Below are 24,417 nucleotides of genomic sequence, written 5' to 3'. Positions count from 1 at the left end.
AATATTTATTGATTAGCTCACTTTGTGTTTCTCATTGGTAGAAGCGACCAAAAAAAAAAAGTGAAAATGTTGCAGACAGCTTCATTTATTTTGCTAGGGATTTTCTCCATTGCATTCCTTACAGAAACAACTTTTAAGCTGATTCGGTTTTTATCAATCCAATATGTTACTCTGGAGGATTCAGAAGGTGACATATTTTTTTTAGCCATAGCAAATCCAATTCCAGCAATGCTGGAGGTTGTCTGGCAAGCTATTTTCCGACTTGGTGCCATCCTAACCTCTAGCATCTGACATGTTGAAAGCCACCTCGAATGTGAATAAGTCAAGCACGTGTTATAAAATATTTTTAGTCTTTTATATACATAAAAGAAGTTTTGCCCATTGGAAATCAAGCGATAAAATTCCTAAGTTTTCTTTAAATTATTCATACCTAGAAAACATTTGTAATGAAGACAATTATCAAAGTGACCAGCCAGTTTGAATTAGGTCACTAATTTTACGGAATACAATACATTTTTGACAAAACCAACTTAAAGTTGGTAAAGGCAATATGTTGATTAATTTAATATTTTCGTTTAGTAAATTTGAAAATCCATAATTTTATTAACGGTATGTACACATTCAAACGGTTGAAAATCTAATAGGAAGTTCATTTAAACTGCTATTACAAAGGGTTGCTGGATTTTCTTATCGGGTAGGTCATTTGTTTTTCTTCAGTTTAGTCACTTTCTCCTGTGTTATATTAAAGAAACTGTACAAAATGTTTTAAATGGTAGATAGTTTACTATATAATAATGCCGATTTCAAAGAACGTCAGAATGAGTGGTATGCAATATGGCACTTGGAAGTAAGAGGTTGGGGTATGGAGGAATGGAATTCCAACCTCTTACGTTGTAGGAGTATAGCTAATCCTAATACTTTTTGGAAATTGGCACTTGAGATATTTTTTGTTTTGACCATCATTGATTGGTGGTGGTCAAAACACAAAATATCTCCAGCGCTGAATCCCAAAAGGGATTAAGCAATAGCCTGCCATAGGGGCCCTTTTCCAAATCCAGTCACAACAAATTGCAACAAAAATGTTTTAGCTCAAATCTATGGTATTATGCCCCATGTATGAACATAAATCTATTCAGATTTTTTTTTGCAGTGAACTAAAAATAAGCATTTTAAAATTCATATGGACATTTTGAATTGAAAGGCGTATAACAAGATTATAATAACTAAATTGAGGGTTTGGTCCCAAACTGATGGATGCATTAGATTAATACTTAGGAATCCTTTGTTTCAATTTGTTAAGATTTTGCTAAATTCACTTGACTAAACAGAATCAGCAATGAAACATTTTAATTAAAATGAAGATGCAAATGTCTCCGGGTCCTTGTAGATGGCCATTTTGTTTGCTTATTAGCACTTTTATACCCCTTAACAGAAAATGGGGAAGTATGTTGTTACACGAAGCATGATTTGACTTGCAAAATTATACCTCAGTCACCAAGGATTAAACCAAAGGCAGCAACAGACCAATTTGGCTGAAGTATTTATCCTTTAACAAAGTCAAATAACTGGCTATTTAAATCTCACTTCCTGCGTATTACAAAGCAGTAGGTCCGTCTTGCCACAATGTGATAACCTGCAAAAAATTGCATGTTGACTCATCTGTCCATTCATTCATCTGTTCCCCAACTACTTGAGGACGAATTAATGATTTTTATTGTGAATTTGCACAGTTGTCAAGTACCATAAAATAATACAGGTTAAGTTTGATTTTAAGCAAAATCTAAATGTTTTCGAGTTTTGCCATCCCCTTTTTAACACTTAATCATCAAATGTTCCATTAATGCCCTATTTTATTTGTGAAGATGAGACATGTCACTTTTAAAAAATGTTGATTGTCACTTATTTTTTAAATTTTTTATTTAATTTTTTTTGGGCAAATTTCTAAAAAATTGTTTTGTAAAGAGAAATTTAAAAATTATGATCACAAAAAAAGTGGTCATGTAACGTATGGCCCTGTCTTGGTCCTTCTTGTCTAATAAATATTGTTAGGTTGATCTATATAAAATTTAAAAGGAAGGTTCCAAACCACACAAGAAAGGACTGGTTTGTCTGGATTTTGGGGGTTATAACCTCACTGTTTTGGAATAAGGGACCAAAAAAGGGGGCAAAATTACAGTAAAAGAAAAAGACTGTCTATGATGTTTTTCCACAATATTTTATACCAGAAAGGTCAGACTGGGGTTGATCTATTAGATGGAATATTTCAGAAAATTAACCTTAGCCAACCAAAATGATTTTGGTTTCAAGATGGCTGATAGCCTCAAGTTTTTCATATGCACTGTAATGTGAAAAGGATCAGACAACCATAAATTATCTGCCATTTTATACAGAAATGTTACCATAAATGTTTGTACATTTTGTGTAAGTATAGAAGTTCAGGACATGGGACCAGCAATTGAGTTCATATTAAAGTGCATAATTGTTCAAGATACAATGTAATTCTGCATTTTAAGAAACTAATTTTTAATCAGTAATTAATATTAATATTTTTTTCCAGATTCACAGATACTACTACTCCTGTTTATTGACTTACTACTCTTAGTCCTGTTCATGTTACAACATAGTTTTATGTCATCAAAAACAATCAAGAAGGATTTATGGCCAGCATGTAAACCTGCGTACAGGACTCTGTACACTGTTGCTACTTGTGTCACTCTTCAGGTATTGTTATGAATGATATAAGACAGCTGTTACCTGTGATAGGAGGAACTTGAATATATAGATGTATTAAAAATCTTCATGTCGCTATTTTTCCCCTCTTCTTGCTTTTTCTAAACATCTTGATGGTTCTTGTCATTTTCTGTCGCTAATTAAGGAGACCTGTTAGTGTTTGTACTTCAGACTTTTTGGTTAAAGCTAGAAAGGCCTACTCTTATGGGATATCAGACACACATTAAAATATTGAAGACCATATAGTGAACACTTTTTAATGAAGAAAGTACGAAAATACCAAACTTTGTATGGGAAGCTGCATAAGACCATAATGAAATCAGACTCTTAGTGCTTCCAACATAAGAATTTATTTGATGGTAAAAAAAATAAGGGTTCTGTATACTCAGTGCAAATTATTCACATTTATACAATAGTTGGTCATATAGAGGGCATTATTTTAAGTACGAGTCAATATAAAATTGTAATGGTAAAGTGATTCATGGTCAAGACAAACCCACCAAACAAACAATGCTTTTTAAGTTTACATATGATATACTTTCATATAACAACACCCTTTCCTGCATTCAGATTGCACTTTTCAGAAAATCATACATTCATATCCCACTAAAATCAACGAAATAAAGCCAAATCAAGGAAAAAGTGCAAATTTCATGTACAATCTATATAATTTTTATCTCAAAAGCGCAACATCCTAACGAAAAATTATGACTGACTTTGTGATCGCTTTCTGTTTCTGAACAAGAAACAAAGCTGAATTCAGTGGGTTTTTGACATGCATGAATCACCTTTTGTCTGATTTTTAGAAAGACTGCTACTTATTAGATGGACTGTCCAAACTACAGTGATATTGCCTGCAATGTTGATATTGTAACATGCCTCAGGCAAGGGTGTTATCAGTGTTAAAAGCAATATGTGTATCAAATCACAAGGATTGGAATTTATTGATAATGCTCTCTGCATAAGCAACTTTTGTGTTTACACATGTATTTCATCGAAAAAATTTGTAGCAAGCATTATTTTCAGGTAATATCCTGGGTATCACACATTTTGAATATCACATGACCATGTTTTAACCAATAAAAGTTGCTCATTCTTTCCTGATATGAAATATAAAATGTTTATACATGTAAGTAGAAATATGAAAGATTTTTTTGACAATTGTTGCGAAGAAATCAACTTAAAGAGATTTAAAATCTGTTTATGGTGAGGTCATCCTGTGGTTTTAAATAAAAAATAGTAACCATTTTATTAGATGAAAAACTAAAAAGCCAACTAAGAAAGCAGTGGTACAATGTATATTTATTTAAATTAGTTTTAGGATTTATTGTAGGAACATAAACTTTTTGGAGAAAAGGGGATCATTTGTGTATAAGCAAGACCTTGGAGTTATTTCTCAGAATTTGTAATATATCCTTTTTCCACTTATGTAAACAATTGAAAATAAGAAATTGTAAGACGTACATTTAATAATGAATACATTGCTGAAATTAACTGTGTAATTTCTACTTTTATTATGCCCTGTGCTGGTCCGGGTGTCAAAAGAATAGGCCTGCAGCAGCGCTAAGCTTGTCGTAAAAGGCAACTAAATAGTGCTCAGAAACCTAGCCGGGGGCTAGGGCGCTCTGCCCACAGAGCAACTGAGATGTGTGCCCCAGGTGGTGGAATGGGGTACCCCTGGCGTGTTACATGCTTGGGTTGTCAGGCTATAATACGGAAAACCTAACCGCAAACCATAGTGGTGCACCGTGTTGGGAAAGATGCCACGTTCCTCGCACGTTAAAGAACCCTACTGTGGTATTCTCCCGGAGTAGGAACCATAGGGCTCCGCCACAGGAGGCTAAATTGCCCAACCTTACCCACCTCTCCCTATTTCCAGTGGCAATCAGAATTTGCTGACCCCATTGTCCTTGTGTCCCATCCCTTATTTTCATTTCATCATCCTTTCATGTTTATTTTATCATCAATTTCATGTTCATCGTTTGAATATAGCTGAAATATTGCTGCTCGGACGTTAAAACCCCAACAAACAAACAAACAAACAAATCTACTTTTATTACAGCTGATGATATACTACTGGCAGAGAGTTGATGTGTCATTATGGTACATCACTACAGAGGATGCTCCAATGACATCACTGTTCTTTATTCTAGTTCATATCTTTAGTTGGACAATACTGTTCCTAGAGAACACATTGACAGAACCTCTCTGTTTGATTGGAATTAAACAGGTATCTAAAGGTTTGATCAACATATCATACTAACCTGTTAATCTATTGGAGAATCTTCCCCATTGACACTGTCTTATTTGGGAGATAAATGTACATAAAAGCAAATTTTGGGTGTAAATATTCAATTAATTTAGCGTTTTTCATAGAAAATATATTAATATCAACCAAAGTGGACTCAAAACCCTTGGAGGACAAGACCATTTGCAAAACAAAAACCAGATAATTGCCTGAAAATACAATAAAACATTGATAAAATAAAAACACAGAAAAGGATGATCAACTGGTAATTTTGGCAAATCAAAATATAAATAATAACTTAATTCTTATAATACACAAGATTACCCTAAGAAGAACTAGGTGATTTGTTTTTTTTTTAAAGTTAATATTTACTTGTTCAATATTTATTTTACGAAAATACATGCTTTGACTTAGCTTTCACTCTGTGTAGTATTTAACATATTTTCAGTTATTCTACAACATCATGGGATACAAGTCACCCAAAAGAAACTTTAGTAGGCAGTTTCAGGAGCTGTTGAATCACATGCCCCACCCAGGGACTGTCTGTTTTATGATGATACTGTGGGTATGTCCAGTTATGACATTAGATAGATGGTTACTATCGACAGTTCTGACGATGTATATGTGTTTGGAGTACAGTGTGACACATCAGGATTATAGTTATACTGTAAAACAGATACAGACAGCCCAGTATGTCACATTGTCAAAGTCTTCCAGCTCTTGTATCATGGAAGATAACTCTGAAATCATTGAATAATTATATACTACCACACTTTATAAGTTAAATGTACCGTACTGTGATTTTTGTAAGAATCCCAAATTGTGCTATATTACACTTACTGTTAAATATATTTTTTATTGCACTGGATATATAGGGGAGTGAACCTTAGATTTTACACTTATTATTACCAAAAGATGTAAATTAAGAAATTACTGTGATGTATTTATTTTTATAAAAAATGCAACTTCCACATTTTGGAGTTTTTAACATTTATTCGGAATATTCTGAAAACTCCAAAAACTAAAATCCTTTTTCCGTCCTGCATTCTGTTATCAACGCATGCAATTATATGTTCCCATAGTTCAAAAAATGCAAAAAATTCTAGTGTGGATGAAGTTGTTCATTTGACATAGTCTGTACAAATTTGAGATTTGAAAACTTAGTGTAACAGATGGGGTTTAGCAAAGGCGACTAAATAGTGCTCAGAAACCTAGCCTGGCTAGATGCTCTGCCCACAGAGCAACTGGGTGTGTGCCGCAGGTGGTGGAATGGGGTACCCCTGGGGTGTTACATGCTGGGGTTGTCAGGCAATAATACGGAAAACCTGACCGCAAACCATAGTGGTGCACCGTGTTGGGAAAGATGCCACGTTCCTTGCGCATTAAAGAACCCTGCTGTGGTATACGATAGGAGTAGGAACCTTTGCACTCCGCCACAGGAGGCTAAATTTCCCGACCCTACCAATCCTTCCCTTTTTCTTGTGGTAATTAAAATTTGCAAACCCTATTATCCTTGTGTCCCATTCCTATTTTCATTTCTTTATCATCGTTTCATGTTCATTTTATCATCCATTTCATGTTCGCCTGAATATACATGTAGCTTAAATATTGCTGCTTGGGCATTAAACCCCAACAATCAATCAATCAATCAATCTATTGAGTAACAAACTTATCTATTAATTTTTCTGGCTGTAAACAGTATTGCTTATATTATTGCAATGCAACATTTTCCACCATTTAGTATATTTTGTAATGCCTAAAGAGCGGTAAAGTATTCAAGAATTTAGTGTAGAATGCTTTGAACATACTGTTATCTGTTGCTTCTGTGTACTGATCTCTAGATTGAATATGAATGAAATGAATACTGATAAGACAAGGATATACCAATATTTAACCATGTAATATTTCCTTATCTCATCCACAGTTTAGATGAAACATGCAATGTTTGTGACATCACAGTAAAAATTTTCATGATGTCTTGTAAATAATAAGGAATTTCAGCAAGCAGTGTGTTCTAAATTGGCAAACAAATCACAAAATTAATTTTAAAAGTGAAAAAAAAGACTCAAATGCAGCACTTAAAAAGCAAGACTTAGACTTCAATTTTCTCAAACTTGACAAAGCCTTATTTGAAAACTAAGAAATCTTACCCTTGGGTGTCTGAGATTTCTCTGTCTTGCATGTCCACACTCAGAAGTATTAGACTCTTAATATCTCATTTTCTTTTCATGGGACTTCAATGACACTGACTCAGGAAAAAATGTATTTATAGAACTATTTTTCCTGTTTTTGCCGTACTATGTCAAAAATGGCAGAATTTTCATGTTACATTTTTTATGCATAATGATTTTAAAATTTACATTTGAATGTGTTCTCTTGTTTCTTTTACAATTACTGTTAAAGACTTTATATTCTATGTTATGATGCCATAGTTTTTACACATTTTTTAGTTTTTAGAAATAAAGATCAATTATCTTAGTATGCTTTCATTGTGTTGTCAAAAGTAGCAGTGGATGAAGATATATCTGTTTCTGTTGTTTTTGCTGTGGCACGTCAGTTTTTATCATGGAACAGTAATTAATGGTAGACCATTCTTATTGCACCGAGAACTTTATTGCTAATTTTAATAAAATTTATATTTTCAACAAGCATATCCTGTGAACATATAAAATTTCACAGTGAAACTGAAGTGTGTAAAGTAGTATCAGCAAAAGTTATTTTTAACACAATATAATGCAAATCATTTTTTTAGGTTGAAACTGTGAAAATTGATATTCACCAATATATTCAATTGACAAAATCCACGAAAAATTAGCAACCACAAAAAAAATAATTCGTTTATAGTAGTATAAGTTAAAATTTTCTTTAAACATTGTTACAAATGTATAGAATGGCAAAAACTGATTTAACATAAAAAATGCATAATTTATTGCAAAATCTTTTGTTTGCTATAAAAAAAATATTGAAGTGAGGTAAGAAAGGAGACAGTACATATATATAAAAGTCATACTTTGTCAAACATCGAAATTAAATAGGTCTGTAGGACTTGATAAAGAGAAAAAAAAAACTATAATATAAAATAATTTATATTTTTACCATACATAATATACAATCACTGAAAGAATTTTACAGTAACCACTGATCAGCTCATTAAGTCCATCAACGTATGTAATAAGTCAAATTAAGTCATTCATTTACTGTGTACAAATCTTTTAAAACTAGTTCAATTGTGAAAATAAGCTAGAAATCTGGACAGTTTTGATTTTTTATGCACGGTCTCACAGGAATACATCACATCAGTACGTAAAAGATACTTCCTCCCAGTTTTCACATGTGCCCCCTCGTGTAGAATATCATGTTCAAATATTAGTACACAACCTATAGAAGAAGGAAAAGTAGAAATATCAAAATACACGTCAATTTGTCAGAACCAAACTATATTCCAACATAATGTGTAAATGGAGTACGGTATATGACGTAATTTTGTGTTTCTAGAAAAGCAGAGGACGCTTACCCTATCGGTACATCTGGTCCATGCTCCAAGTTTTTATTGGAGTCCAGTTACTCATTTACTTTTGTTCTTTTTACCTGTTATATTGGTTAGTTTACGTATATTCTTTGTTCTGCGTGTCTGTTTTCCATGTCTAATTTTTTTCTTTGGAATATAATCTTGATTTCCACACGAAGCTTGGTTCACTTGATTACTCTAGATCTTTGGCACTTTATACTAAATTGGAAAGAAAATCAGTTATTCAGTTTTTACCAGTTTCGTTTAGTTTTTGATTGGTACTAGTTTGGTTTGCTTGGAAATGACGACAACGAAAAGAAAAAATATTGTAAGAGCCCTCATTACCGGAAATTTTGTACAATGTATCAATGACTATCTGATGTTGTGTTAATAAAACCTTGGTCTACACAAAAAGTTAAATCTTTGGGAAATCCAATTTATCTCTAAGGCTGTGCAAATTGGATATTGGTAATTGTCTCTCAAAATTTTATTTTATGCAAAGTACTGACTGAGGAAATCTGATTGTGCGTGTGCCAAATTCTGATACTGAGGATAGTTATCTCGATAAGTTTTAATTCAGAACTTCATTACACGTGCAGTAATAAGACACCAGTACGCATATTAAACCTTGGTGCAATTAATGAAGTTTTGTCCACATTTTATTATGGGCTTGTCCCTTTCAGAATAAGTGTTCTCAGATGCTCAAATTACAGTACCCCTGTTATCCAGTGGATAATACATTGAGAATAACCCTAACCCGTATTATGGTTAATATTATAAATTTAAGTAGTAACTTGAATGTTAAAAAATCATGTTCATGTTTTGGATATTCTGAGTGTTGCATGGTTTTCCAAACAATACTGAACTATGTTGCTAAAATATTAATTAAAAAGTAATTTGACAATGTTCTAATGTAGCCAATAAAACACAATTAGTAACCATGACAACAAAGAGGCAATGTGTTGTTATATTTTTCGGCTATTGCATTCTCTGTGAATTTTCACTGTTGGATATATTACTAGTACGTACCAGTTCGTGGAACTATTACCGTCTTCTCCTCTTCGGACATAGATAAAAAAATTGTTTGTCCTCCCTCAAAGTCCTGTCATAGTTATCATATAATGAGTTTATCAGATTTTAGTCATTTGAATTCGTCTATTCCAATTTCATTTTTATGCCAACCAAAATATTTAGCAGTTCCATATAGTGAGACTGGCCGTCAACTCAATATTCAATGAAAAAACACTAGCTTTCCCTGTATACCTAGTGAGCAATTATGGACTACTGTATACCATGTCCTTCAGATCGAATGACAAATAAACAAAGAGAAGTAGCCCGATATATTTGCTTACTTCATTTAGCCTGACCACTACTAGAATACAAAAATACCACTTATATGAATATCGCCAATTGTGAGATATGCCGTACAAGTGTTTCATAGGGATACCACCCATTAGCAATGATCAAATTCAATGGAAGATCTTAATTCAAATTCATAATTCAATTGTATATAAGTAGTTCTCAAAACCAAAACAATTGTAATATGAAACAAACCCGTCACCACAATGTTCTACCATTCAGATATTCAGCTGAGTTTTATTTTGTTAATCAAATCTTTAATAATAAGTTAAAGCAAAGCTTTACTGACCACCGATTGAAGCAAACTTGTTTTTGTTTTTTTATTCTATGGTTTAAAAATAACTGAAACATTTCTTACCTCATTTAAAAATATATGAACCGAAAGATAACTCCGATCACCATTTTCGTTCACGTTAGAACCATCTAAATGCGGATGAAAATTTTCTCCCGGATCATACCGGAATACTCTACAACTGAAAGGGGTACACATTTACAATATAGATTGTTTATTGTCATTGGGACTTATCAAAGATTTATGACAGTCCCTAAGTTTCCGAAAAATCGAGCTTGTAATTATGTATTGTTATTTAACGAGTGATGGTGATATTTGTGTCTGTCTATGATGAAATAACCCCAATCACGTGGTGCTAATAGTATAAATAAAGAGGTCCACAATGCATCTGAATTCGTCACTTAGATTCAAATTATATACATGTTCTAGGAAGCACTTGACTAAAGACACTACAGACACTATCAAGTCAGCCTCATATCTTGACCTACTTTAATACAGATCGATTGTAAAGAAAATACTCATGACAAAACTATACGACAAACAAGATGACTTCTCATTCAGTATTGTCAACTTTATATAAATATTTCAAGATATACTTTACTTCTTTTGATACAACTAAAGCTTTTCATACACTATAATGCATTATGCATTATACACATATTTTTGTCTGTCTTCCAGACAGGTAGACTAGGAATCGCTTGGTACCATATCTATTGATGATAACACCTAACTTATATTCAATAAGGGTAACAACAAAATTACCGAACACTAAACCGATCCAAAATCTAGTCGTCCAAAACAAATCTGGCAAAATAGATATAATTCTGGTATTGCAACGGTCCTCACTTGGTACAGGCATTTCAAAGAAAATGGTGGGTTTTACAGGGAGCTAACCTCTCTCTTCCATTTCGGCGTGAATATACCTGTGGTGATTAGATAGCATTTGCATGCTATTGGGTCATAATTGGTTGATTAGCGGTACATGTAGCATTGATCAGCGGCACAAAAAAAAAAAAAAAACAATGTACAAAAAAAAAAAGCATTCCTCATTTTGTTAGAAGAAACTGAGTATTTTTTTTTTCAATCAAGGATTGAATCTAAATAAAAAGAAGTCATATTCAATTTCAATTTAATGTCCTCAGAGGTCAAATGTTAACTTTATTTATTAACTAAAAAGCTTCCATAGCTTTTATGCCAAATCATTCAATGTCAGTAGAATTTACATCAAGGACAATTATTCTAGTGATTCCTACAACTTGTGATGAATTCATTTGTATTTTCATAAAAATCAAGTGTGCGCTAACGTTTAAGATAATATACAAATGTTGATGACGTCAAAGTAACGTACGCAAATTTCGTCTGTTAAATGATTTACTATATTTTTCATCCAATCAGAAAGCTTATAATCTCTGAAATTGAATAAATAATTAATAAATAGCTTTGAAAACGATGTCCAAGATTGCAAAATTGTACTGATAGACAATATCCTAAAGCAGAGATAGTTCATCACAAGGTAGCTTAGTAAACCCTATTGGTTAAAAGTTTTTTTTTTAAATAAACCAAAGAAAAACAAAACAAACAAAACAAAAACAAAACAAAAAAACAAAACAAAACAAAACAGTGATCCACAGTGAAGTGAAATTGGGTATATATTTGTAAATAACCACAAGTATCAAGAAAAAATAAAACGACGAAACGAATTAATTCCTTTTATACAAATCTTTCTACTTTGTATCTGTGATTAAGTGGTAACTTCACTCATCAGTCGTACTTTACATTTGTATATCTACAAGCCATCAATTGTTTTGTTATCAAGGAAGAGATTTTATTATCAAATGACATACCTACAATCTTACCGATTATTTAGGCCTTTAATTGGTCTGTTATTCCAGGTCTCGGGTACAAGTTTTTTTATTTTATCCCATGTTAATTCAAAATCATATTCCAGAACACAGTGGGAACAGTTCCAGAACTCTTCACTTTGACTTTTTCTAAGGGAAATAAAATATTATTTTGAATACATTTAAAACAAAGGTTATGTACTTTTAATTACTTCACATGCATTACTGCAATTAACGGTTGAATATACACTGCAAATATACAAATACAAAAATACCAATTCTATAACTATTACACATTGATGACATAACCCCCTTATAACTATGACAAAATCTTTCCAATTTATGTTTTCAAATAAAATCTTAAAAACAAAGGAAATTTTACTTTTTTCAATGTAATACATTTAATTCCTAATCACCACGTGTATAGAATCAACATAGTAGGATTACAAAGGAAAACTTTTAATACTATGGATGTTATCAAATCTTACAAGATATTCTTACACCGATTTAGTAATCTTTTTTGAGGTAACACGAATTTTGCATAATTTTAAATGGTTAAGTATCAAGAAACATTTTGTATCTTGCAGCAAATATATAAAACATTTATCAAAAAAGTGACCAACTTAATGTCAAATTAACCGAAATCGCCCAAGTGTGAATCGCACCTGTGGTTGCTCCATTATAAGTTTGATGGGACCTTTTTTAGGGCTGCGCCTGACAGGGTACTTAATTGTAACTAAACTCTTATTTTATTCATTTAACAACGTTACGAATACAACAGGCGTAGCAGCAGGACATGTCTACTCTTCTAGAGCACCTGATGTTTATTTATTTTTTTGTTTATTGTGGGAATTGATATTGCAAGCGCTTTTGTTTTTGTTTTTGTTTTTGTTTCCTTTATATGCAATTTTATTTTTTTTTTTTTTTTTTTATTTTTTTTTTTTTTGGTCAAGTATTGTTTCCTTTATATGCAATTTTATTTTATTCGATAAATTGTGTCATTAGATCGCCGTTCTTTCCTGTTTCACGTTTACGCCGTTTATACTTTTTTCTCTCTCTGAATTATTCCTCCATACATTTTTTTTCATGTTCGATATTTTTACCGATATTCAGCCTTAGCTCCATATCAAATTTTTGACTGGAATAGGGTAAATTTAGATCATCAATTTTAAACTAACATTTTAGCAAACATTGTATAATCGTGAATAACGGCTTAAATACAGAAATTAACAACACCACCCCCCCCCCAAAAAAAAAAACAAAACAAAACAAAAAAACAAAAAACAAAAACAAAAACAAAAACAAACTTATAAAGAGCGTATACATGTAAAAATATTGTACGAACTATATGACTCTCTTTGTATTTACCAAAGTATAGTGTTTTAAGTTTTGGGTTAAACATAAGGAATAGTTTTGATATATATTGACAATAATTCATATTTTTCGATGTATCATTTTGTACTTTCAGAAAAGTATAGAAAATCACTACATACTAATATAAAAACTTATTAAGCTTACACCAAACGCATCTTTTAAATACCGTCTCGCGACCAGACTGTTTCCATACCGGTTTGTAAGGGAATATAATTATACAAATCTGATGATGAATGTGTAATTTCAAGCCAATGTAAGTTTCATTGTGAGGAATGATATCTTTCAAATATTTAGCATTAATCATATTAAAAGTGCATAATATATGATCGATTTATTGCTGATTAGAATAGATTACAATGGACAAGCAATCAAAAGATAACACCCACTTCCAAGGGGGTATCGACCTATGAACTACTTTCTGTCCCTGATGTATAAATAACAACCTCTGTCATGCATTAAATAAAATACAACTGCGTTTACATTTTTTCTAAAAAAAAAACAATGTTGACGTCACAGCAATGAAAATTCGCTGGGATAGACAAAATAAACAAAAGACAGGACCATTTAGAAACTATTAATAAAAGTGTATGTGGTACTTTGAATCCTCTCATCTTAAATTTGTTTCCGCATAAAGAAATAAAAAAGCAAATAATCACGGAATTTTATATACAACATAAATGCCAGACTACCATCCCTAGCTGTATATCATATAAATATAATACTATTACACTTTTGTTTAAGGTAGATTAAGTAAATCCTTACTGATTTTCCTCGGTATAAGATGCTGGTTCAAACCCAATATCTTCGGCCGTCTTTATTAGTTCATTGCATTCCTACAATAAAACAGCCGTTACAGAGCTACCATGGGAAGATGAATCGTACTTTAATTTAAATCTATAAAGTTCATTTTTCTTTTGTGACGGACCAAATAATGTATCTACCATGTTTACTTAATTAAGAGATCTGTCGAATTTATTTATTATTATTTTTTTTAATTTTCTTTCATTTTAAACCCTTTCAACCTAACAGATAAGCAATTTGAAAATTTGAATATCTTTATATTGGAAGTGTAAGAATTATATTGCATGCTATAAATCTGCTATCTACTCAGAATAAAAGGGATAATACGGTTTCTGGAACACAAAACATCATCTAAAACCTATGGACATTATTTTTCACAAACAGATGAAAACAGGACTGAAAATAAATTGCATACTAATTAGGACCAAGCAAGTCCTTGCCCTTATGTGTCAAAAACAACTGGATTGGTATCCAGTATGCAGTGTGCACCACACAATTACGTGTACAAAATAATTATGGTCGAACTTTATGATTTTGTCAATATATTTGCAGAATTTAAATATTGCTTAAGACGTAATTTTTTTTTCATATGGCAAAATTAGGTCTACGAAAGGATGGAATAAGCATATGTATTGCACATATTTCATTAGTCTTCGATAACAATTTCAGAACAATACGTTTACCTCCTTGTCTAAGACATTTCTGATCACATAGGCTAATTTACCCATCCATTGACGAGGTAGATCAATCTGCTCTTTTCCTAATTCCATAACACCTACAGTAATACAATGCTGTTCTTATGGTACTTGATTTTGTGGATTTCATTGGTGAAAAAAATTGCAAAATACAATTCCAAATGAAACGTGAAGTTTTTATTCTACTCACGTCTACAATTTGGGCAAATATTAGATGATCTGATGCAAATGCGAGAAAATAACGATTCATATAAAATGATGCACAGAGAATATTTATCTTAAAAAGTTATTTCTGTATCATTTATCGTGCTAGAATATACCTTGAATTATTAACTTGGAGCACCATAGAGTGTCTTCAAATAAAAAGTATATAAAGAATGTTTCAAAATGAAAAATATAGGTAGAATTCATTCCAACCTATAATCGGACCGGTCGAAACAAGTTTTGTAATATACTTATAATAATTTGAAAAAAAAATGTTTGAGAACTTAATATATAAAATGTGTTTTACTGCAAAATTGTCTTTTTTTCAACATGTTTTGAACATGACCTTATAGAAATAATTATCAACATTTTTTTGAAAAATAATGGTTTCTCAAAACAACACCACAGGAATTTATTACTTTTAAAGTTTACGTTTAAAATCAATTCTAAATAAAAGACAATATTAAGAGAAAAGAGCATAAAGGAAAAAAAAATGAATAAAAACACAAATGATTAAATTACGGAAATAATAAAAAAATAGAATTCGAATATACTTTTGTGTGCATTATTAAAAATTACTAAAGATTTTAGGGTTTGATAGGTGTTTTTTCCCTGTTCCACTAAAAGATTACACAATATGTTACTTACTGTAGTTTATGTGCGTCTTCCTATACTAATCAGTCTAGTAAACGAGTCCATTTTTGAATTATTGTTTCGGCAAGAAACGAATTTTCTTCAATCGTAATTCACAAAGGACACTTCTAATATAACAGCTTCGCAGCTTGTCTGATATATATATTGTTATACGCTATACAAGAAACATTCTAAAGCAATTGTGTGTGACACGCATAAAATACAGTGACAACGAGGATAATCTCTTTATTAATGGCGAGATCAAACATTGATATCGTTTAAGCCCCCTTACTGCAGAATACATCATGCTGTGGGTTTATTGAACTATATGTCCTTGTCAAAGATTAATGTGCATCTCAAAGCAATCAGATTTGTATGTTTTACACTTTAGTCCATGCTTAAAATTAACGATGATGGACGAACCCAAAGTACTATCCATAAGTCGCTGTTTTATCATTTAGATCACGACAGTATCGAGTTACAATTTCCCCATATTTCTGACTCGTTTTACCAAAATACAAAAAGGTTTTTACGAAAACAGTCTTTTACTTTGAATGAAAATAATGTAGAGTCATTTTGTTCCTTCATTTCCTTCGTGTTTATTTATTCCAATTCATACTTTAAAGAAGGTGATTTGACTTAAATATAACCAATGCATCCATCATGGCAAAAATTAGAATAGTTAACATGCATGAATATGGCCACACCTAATACATCACAATGAACAATAACAACAGTTTATATCAATAAATTATTTCCAAAACGTTTACTATATCAAAGCAGAGAAAAAGTCATCACCAAAATTTTACTATGAACTAGACATAAATTACCTTTTAAGATAAACATTTTACAGAAGCCTGTCATTTCAGACAAAACTTTCAAGGCTTAATGATAATACTTCTTCTATATCAAAATTGAAATAAATTTAAGTAAACATGTGGAGGTTATTCAACTGTTAAGTACTGATATATTTAACGACATGCTTGGATAAAAACTAGACTTCAAAGGCACATATGGGCTCAGTTGTACAAAATATTATCAGATGGAAACTATATTATTTACTGGATAACTTATATAGATTGCACTAGACTTATCCCACGGATAACCATTGTCCAGCGGATATACAATTTGAATAACTGCACCCAGATGTCTTGCAAGAAGCAGACACTTTGCTCCCTCGAAGCTTCCGAGTTTTCCTTCCCTCGTTTGTCTACCCCGGACTTGACTTTTATGAGCAACTCGGCGGGTGTTTCTAGAAAAGCAGAGGACGCCTACCCTACCAATGCACCTGGTCCATGCTTCCAGTTTTTAGTGGAGTCCGAGTTGCTCATTTACTTTTGTTACTTTAACTTTCTTTCGGATTACTTTTTTACTTTTACTTTTTTACTTTTACTTTTGTTAACTATGATTTTAGTTACTTTATGTTCTTTGTTGTGTATGTCTTTGTCCCTGGATTACATTCTTTTGATTACCGCTATAACTTTGGTTCCCTTGATTACTCTTTAACTCTGATGTTCGTGTTGGGATTGTGCTGTTTTTATTCCTTTCTGTATGTCTTTTTTGTTTTGTTTTTTTTTATGTGTGTATTGTTCAATGTGTAGTTTGTCTGTTGATCTTAAGTTGTAAATTCCCAGCGCTGTTTGACCTAAGAATCTACTCTCGTTTGTGCCTTTGGTAAGATGGTACACCTAGATACAAATATATAGTTCTATGTAGAGATTCCTCATACTTTGTAAGAAATAATTCCAAATCATCTTCAAAATATACAGAGGAAGACGTTAACAAAATGTTGGAATTTTTAACCGACAATATATTTGTCTAGTGTGGTGGACGCGTTTTTCAACAAACGGTCTGTATTTCAATGGGAACAAATTGTACTCTTCTGCTTGCTGATCTCTCCCTTCTTTTTTACGAGCTGACTTCATTGCTGATCTAATCCGAAAGAAAGAATATCGTTAACCTAGATTCTTTGATCTCAGTTTCCGCTATATAAATGACGTATTATCTTTAAACAATCCTAATTTCGGGGTTCTGATACATCGCGTCTACCAAAATAACATGAGATAAGGGATACTATAGACAGACACTGTGAAGTCAGCCTCATATCGTGACCTACACTTAAAAAGCGATGTTGAAGGAAACTGAACGACAAACGTGAAGACTTTTCAGTCAGAATTGTCATCTGTGGCAACATCCTCTCAGCACCTGCGTATGGAGTGTTCATATCACAACTCATACGTTATGCCAGAGCTTGCCGAAACTACGCAGACTTTTTGTATCTCGCTAGAATTCTAACAAATAGGCTTCTGGAAAAGGGTAATGTTGCTACAAGATTGACGTCTTCACCACAGAAGTTTTATGGTTGTGATCATGAACTCGTGAATCCTTATGGTGTATCCATCTGCGCCATGAAAACTGATTAATTCAACGTGTCATATTTTTCCTTTCTTTGTTTGTCCACCCCGGACTTGACTTCTAATGAACAACTCGGTGGGTGTTTCTAGAAAAAGCAGAGGACGCTTTACCCTACCGGTGCACCTGGTCCATGCTCCCAATTTTTAACGGAATCCGAGTTGCTCATTTCCTTTTGTTACTTTGTATGTATGATTTTGGTTACTTTATTTTCTTTGTTGTGTATGTTTGTATTCGATGTCTGGTCTTTGTCCCTTGATTACATTTTTTTATTACCGCTATAACCTTGGTTCCCTTGATTATTCTTTAATTATTGCATGCTCTCAATAAACCACCAGAACGTCTTTTCCAATTCTACTTGTATACAGTCCCTAATCCTCTGTTCATCTCATCGCTAGGTGTTCTTGTCTTGACATCAGAATTTTAAAAGAAAGTGTATAATCAAGCAAACCAAGATTCTTGCGGAAATCAAAAGGACATAAAATAACAAAAAAAAATACAAAGTAACAAAAGTCGTCAATGAAAACTGATTTGTTTAGCGTATTATAGTTTCCCTTTCATCCTTCGTCTACATCGGATTTGACTGTTTGTGAGCAACCCGATGGGTGTTTCTTAAGAAGCAGAGAACGCTTACAGTATCAGTACAAGTGGTCCATGCTCCCAGTTTTCAGAGTCCGAGTTGCTCATTTACTGTTGTTACTTTATATGTATTATTTCTGTTATTTAATGTTCTTTGTTGTGTGTTTTACATTATAATTTTGTAAATTATAAACAATGCAACTTTTATTTTTAAAATATCTATATCTGTCAACCTTGATATTAGTTTCCACATATACGTTATTTGAACAACTATTTATGCAGTAATTCATATAAAAATACTTACATTTTAAAAGCAACATTGTTCAAAAAAAGATTGGATTACGTTATTTGGTTACTCTGTAAATATGGACGGAAAAAAAGTCATCATGAAAAATGAATCCTCAGATTGCTGTTCATTGTATTTGTATAACTTGAATGAATAAAACATACACGTTCATATTGAACATAAAAGCAACAACATTTTCAAATTGTATGATGAATATACTCAGTGAAATGTTGGTTATGACGAAGTGGTATTTGTCCTAGTGGTAGTGGTATCTTTTGCTAAAAATAGTTTGTAATATGACAAAATCAAAACGCACTCTTGTCTTTATCCATTCCATAAGTAGGTCAGCATTTACAATTTCCATATTTTTTTCGACAATTAATAGAAGAATATTCAGGTTACTGTGTGTAGAAACAAAACGTGTTCATCATTTGTAGTTTTGAAATTTTTATCGGAGAATTAATATTTTGACAATCTGAGTGGGGTTTACTTACTCTGATATTCATAATATCTTACCTCCTGAATAGAAGATGTTTACATGTAACGCCTAGCGTATAGGTTATACATCTATGGTTTTATAAAATACATACTGCTTGAGTGTAATTGGTATTAATGAAGACATTGTGTATTTTTCACATATAAATATATTTCTATGTTCGTTTAAATTCTTGTATGTATTGTCTATTGCATGAATCATCTTGTACATTCCTTTCTGTGTTGACTCCTTTCTTCGTTCCATTACTTCACCAGGTGTATGGTCATGCAATCATATTTTACACATTTTATATTTGAGATAGAAATAAATCAGAAATAATCAATAAAATGCGGTTGCTGGAATTCATTAAACTCAAACTTCAATGAATACGCGTTTATAAAGGTTTAGGAAAATATAAATCAGAAATAATCAATAAAATGCGGTTGCTGGAATTCTTTTAAACTCAAACTTCAATGAATACGCGTTTACACAGGTTTAGGAAGATATAAATCAGAAATAATCAATAAAATGCGGTTGCTGGAATTTATTTAAACTCAAACTTCAATGAATACGCGTTTACAGGGTTAAGGAAAAATACAAAACAAATATTCGTATTAAGTGATTTTGACCATTCTTAAAACTTTTCTTCAACAGAAAATGATAGAACTTTATATTTATATAAAAACTATTACCTTTTGAAATCTGCCACAATACAAACTGAAACTGAAAGTAGATTTAATTTTCGAAAAAAACAAATAAGGATATTTACTATTGTTTCAAAATGGCCGTTATATGGAAAGTAGTTATGTTTATATTAAAAAGACGAATTGCAATTTCTTGGTGAAACATTTGCGATCAACTGTAAGTAAATACAACCATTATGTGACAGTTGGTTATTTACGCAGTTTAAATGAGAGGCAAGAGAAAGCGTCTAAGACGTGTTTTATTGATATTTTCTGTGTTATGATCTGTGATATGGTAATACTTCCCTTTGGCCTTTGAAACGTAATAATTGCATTTTAATTAAGACAATGTAGATCATTATGTAGGTTTCTGTCGGTATAATGGATGGATTGAAATTGAACGTAAACAAAAGTCAGGACAATGATGTATAACAAAGAATTTTACCTTTGTTCTGAGATCAGATTAAGCAAAACTATAATGGCGGGCGATGACCCATGTCATTCAGCCATTTCTTAAGTAGGTCAGCATTTACAATTTTCAATATTTCTTTTCGACAATTAATAGAAGAATATCCAGGCTACGTGTGTATAAACAAAACATGTTCAACATTTGTAGTTTTGAATTTTAATCGGAATATTAATCTGTGTTGGATTTACTTACTTTTATATTCATCATATATTACCTCCTTAATAAAACTATTATTTATTTTTACATGTAATGCCTAGCATAAAGATTATACATCTATGGTTTTATGAAATACATACTGCTTGAGTGTAATTGGTATTTATGAAGACATTGTGTATTTTGTTACGTATTAATATATTTCTATGTTCGTTTAAATTCTTGTATGTATTGTCTATTGCATGAATCATCTTTTACATTCCTATCTATGTTGACTCCTTTCTTCGTTCCATTACTTCACCAGGTGTATGGTCATGCAATCATATTTCACACATTTTATATTTGAGATAGAAGTAAATCAGAAATAATCAATAAAATGCGGTTGCTGGAATTCATTTAAACTCAAACTTCAATGAATACGCGTTTACAAAGGTTTAGGAAAAATACAAAAGAAATATTTGTGTTAAGTGATTTTGACCATATTTAAATTTTTTCTTCAATTTAAAATGTTAGAACTTTACATTTATATAAAATATGTTTATCAACCTTATTTCGACCTGTGCAGGTCCGGGTTTCAAAGGAATAGGCCTGCAGCAGCGCTAAGCTTGTTGTAAAAGGCGACTAAAAAGTGCCCAGAAACTTAGCCGGGGCAAGGGCGCCCTGCCTGCAGAGCAACTGGGCTGTGTGCCCCAGGTGGTGGAATGGGGTACCCCAGGTATGTTACTTGCTGGTGTTGTCAGGCTATAATACGGAAAACCTGACTGCAAACCATAGTGGTGCACCGTGTTGGGAAATATGCCACGTTCCTCGCACCTTAAAGAACCCTGCTGTGGCATTCGATAGGAGTACTAACCTGTACGCTCCGCCACAGGAGGCTAAATTGCCCGACTCTACCCATCCCTCCCTTTTCCTAGTGGCAATCGTCGACCCTGTTTCCCTTGTGTCCCATCCCTTTTTATTTTATTATCATTTCATGTTCATTTTATCATCCATTTCATGTTCATCGTCTGAATATAGCTGAAATATTGCTGCTCGGACCTTAAGCCTTAACAATCAATCAATCCTCGCGCGTTAAAAAACCCTACTGTTATTTTCCCGGAGTAGGAACCATAGGGCTTCGCCACAGGATGCTAAATTTCCCGACCCTACCCACCTCTCCCTATTTCCAGTGGCAATCAAAATTGTCGACGCCATTATCCTTGTGTCCCATTCCATTTTTTATTTCAACATCATTTCATGTTCATTTTATCATCCACTTCATGTTCATCGCCTGAATATAGCTGAAATATTGCTGCTCGGGTGTTAAACCCCAACAAACAAACGATTGACCTTATTCCAAACTCTTGAAATCTGCCTCAATACAAACTGAAACTGAAAGTAGATTTAATTTTCGAAAAAAACAAATAAGGATATTCAATATTGTTTCAAAATGGCCGTTATATGGAAACCAGTTATGTTTATATTAAAAAGACGAATTGCAATCTCTTGGTGATACATTTGCGATCAACTGTAAATAAATACAACCATTATGTGACAGTTGGTTATTTATGCAGTATAAATGAGAAGCAAGAGAAGTATTATAGATGTTTACATGTAATGCCTAAAGGTTATATATCTATGGTAGTATGTAATACATACCGCTTGAATGTTATTGGTATCTATGAAGACATTGTGTATTTTGAAGGTATTAATATATTTCTATGTTTGTTTTAATTCTTTTGTTTATTGTCTATTGCAGACTTTACACTGAATGGATCATCTTTTATATCCCTTCTTATGTTGATTCTTTCTTCGTTCCATTACCCCACCAGGTGTGTGGTCATGCAAATATATTTTACATATTAATATTTTAGGTAGAAATAAACCATAAGTATCCATAAAAATTCGGTAGCTGGAATTCCTTTAATCAATGGAATCAAGGTTATAGCGGTAATCAAAATAAATGGAATCCAGGTACAAAAACCAGACATGTAAAACAGATTTGCACAACAAAGAACATAAAGTAACTAAAATCATACATATAAAGTAACAAAAGCAAATGAGCAACTCGGACTCCATTAAAAACTAGGAACATTGACTAGGTGCACCGATAGGGTAAGCGTCCTCTCCTTTTCTAGAAACACTCGCCGAGTTGCTCATTAAAAGTCAAGTCCGGAGTAGACAAATGAGGAAAGGAAAACTGTGACCCGTTGAATAAATCAGTTTTCATTGTGCAGATGGATACACAATAACGATCCATGAGTTCATGATGACGACCATAAAACTTCTACAGTGATGATTTCAATCTTGTAGCAACATTATCCTGTTCCCGAAGCGTATTTGTTAGAGTGATAGCGCGATACAAAAAGTCTGCGTAGTTTCGGCAAGCTCTGGGATAACGTATGAGTTGAAACCTACTGACAATTTCATTGTAATGAAGAAAACCTAGACCACAATGTGGATGTCTGTCGTTAAGACGAGCTTAACATCTTTAAATCTCCAAAAAGAAAAAAAAATGATATTTTGAATAACATCACGCAATGAAACATGAAACGAATTAAATTGTCGGTTTGTTTGGTTGTTTGTTTGTTTTGTCTTGTTTTTTTTTATTTAACGTGAATAAATAAAATGAGGGATGCAGCCACAAACTTATCTACTCTCATTTTCATATTGTACTTAACATTTTGAATAGGTACATCCGACCAACGAAGTTGTGTATTTCATTTTCAGAAACAAAACTATTAGATTAAACAATGGAAAGCTTTTATCAATTAAAAGTTCGTTTTGTCAAAATATTTTGAATTCAATTTGATGACCTAAATCAATGGCTGGTCATTTTTGTGACATTGTTGTTTGCATGGGATTTAACAGAATAGGATTTTTAACGCTTGATTCCGGTAGTTTAAACTTCTTTCGTGTAAATAAAAGACCTTTCTTATTTTTGAAACACATACATATTTACTGTGGCTTCCCACGTGTCAGATGCTTTAGAGTGGCACAAAGCCAACAATTAGTTTGCCATACAAACTTCAGCATTGCTGGAATAAGTATTCAGCATATTTTAATTCCAGCTTAGAAGTATGCAAAGCATGGCCGCATTAGTGGGACTGGTTTCTGCGCAGACAAGGCGTGTCTTTGTTCTAATGATTTTAATTTTTTAGTTAATTATTCATTGTTTTATTTACAAATTTTCCACAAAGTAGGTCGTCTTTTGCATCCTATATAATGTGACTTCCATTCTTCCATACATTACTATGCTATGTATTTTGGTCTTTCCTAGATTAAGCACATCTGTCTATCTAGAAATAAATCAGACGCAATCAATGAAATTCGCTTGATTCAAATCAGCAGAAATAAATATCAATGCATGCGCGTTTACAAATCTTTATCATAAATGCACAAAAATGTATATGGTAAATGATTTTTACCAATTACGTACTATCCTTATACAAACAATACAAGAAGGTTACATCATATATCTAAATAAAATGAAATAGAAAATTTACTTCATCTTGAATTCAAAACTCTCCAATCTTAATTAAATTAGTCCTATCAATTGATTAATTCGGTCACTATATGTCCGATCTAAAAACAATCAATTCTACTTTCTGTTCTGGTGACCTTTCTGACCTTTGAAAGCAATGACATAGAAACCGAGAATCAGATTAATGGTCTATTAAATATATTTCACATAAA

The 24,417-nt window shown here is 32.3% G+C and overlaps 3 protein-coding genes across 14 annotated transcripts in view; 2 read left to right on the top strand and 1 right to left on the bottom strand.

The window, feature by feature from the left end:
* The first annotated feature begins 38 nt into the window (after positions 1-38).
* LOC148609843 (nurim-like) lies at positions 39-7,456 on the top strand. Its single transcript, XM_088541240.1, has 4 exons — positions 39-187; positions 2,558-2,721; positions 4,793-4,960; positions 5,427-7,456. The coding sequence occupies exons 1-4, from the start codon at positions 67-69 to the stop codon at positions 5,733-5,735; spliced, it is 762 nt and encodes a 253-aa protein (XP_088397366.1). The 5' UTR covers positions 39-66; the 3' UTR covers positions 5,736-7,456.
* A 595-nt stretch (positions 7,457-8,051) lies between these two features.
* LOC148609842 (uncharacterized) lies at positions 8,052-20,586 on the bottom strand. 8 transcript variants are annotated; one of them, XM_088541245.1, is made up of 9 exons: positions 20,566-20,586; positions 20,130-20,160; positions 18,981-19,033; positions 14,837-14,928; positions 14,115-14,185; positions 11,994-12,128; positions 10,204-10,318; positions 9,516-9,588; positions 8,052-8,356 (listed from the first exon to the last, which is right to left on the bottom strand). In XM_088541245.1, exons 3-9 carry the CDS (start codon positions 18,994-18,996, stop codon positions 8,202-8,204), a joined length of 657 nt encoding a protein of 218 aa, XP_088397371.1. In that variant the 5' UTR covers positions 18,997-19,033; positions 20,130-20,160; positions 20,566-20,586; the 3' UTR covers positions 8,052-8,201. The 8 variants fall into 8 exon arrangements, with proteins under 8 accessions (XP_088397371.1, XP_088397367.1, XP_088397368.1 ...); XM_088541241.1 differs by lacking the exons at positions 20,130-20,160; positions 20,566-20,586 and adding an exon at positions 16,516-18,505 and having other exon boundaries at positions 18,981-19,875; XM_088541242.1 differs by lacking the exons at positions 20,130-20,160; positions 20,566-20,586 and adding an exon at positions 16,516-17,373 and having other exon boundaries at positions 18,981-19,875.
* The window catches only part of LOC148609841 (sacsin-like), a 28,867-nt gene continuing 24,605 nt past the window's right edge, over positions 20,156-24,417 (top strand). The window contains exons 1-3 of one of the 5 annotated variants that reach the window (XM_088541232.1): positions 20,156-20,298; positions 21,308-21,457; positions 22,481-22,553. The gene's annotated coding sequence lies outside the window, so the exon portion shown is untranslated. The other 4 variants (XM_088541233.1, XM_088541235.1, XM_088541231.1 and 1 more) reach the window with 4 other exon arrangements.

The sequence above is a fragment of the Perna viridis genome, chromosome 8, assembly GCF_037379345.1.
Source record: "Perna viridis isolate PV_CMFRI_1.1 ecotype Kerala chromosome 8, ASM3737934v1, whole genome shotgun sequence".
Lineage (NCBI taxonomy): Eukaryota > Metazoa > Mollusca > Bivalvia > Mytilida > Mytilidae > Perna > Perna viridis.
The sequence above is the reverse complement of the archived record's forward strand: the minus strand, read 5'-3'. Positions and strand labels throughout refer to the sequence as shown.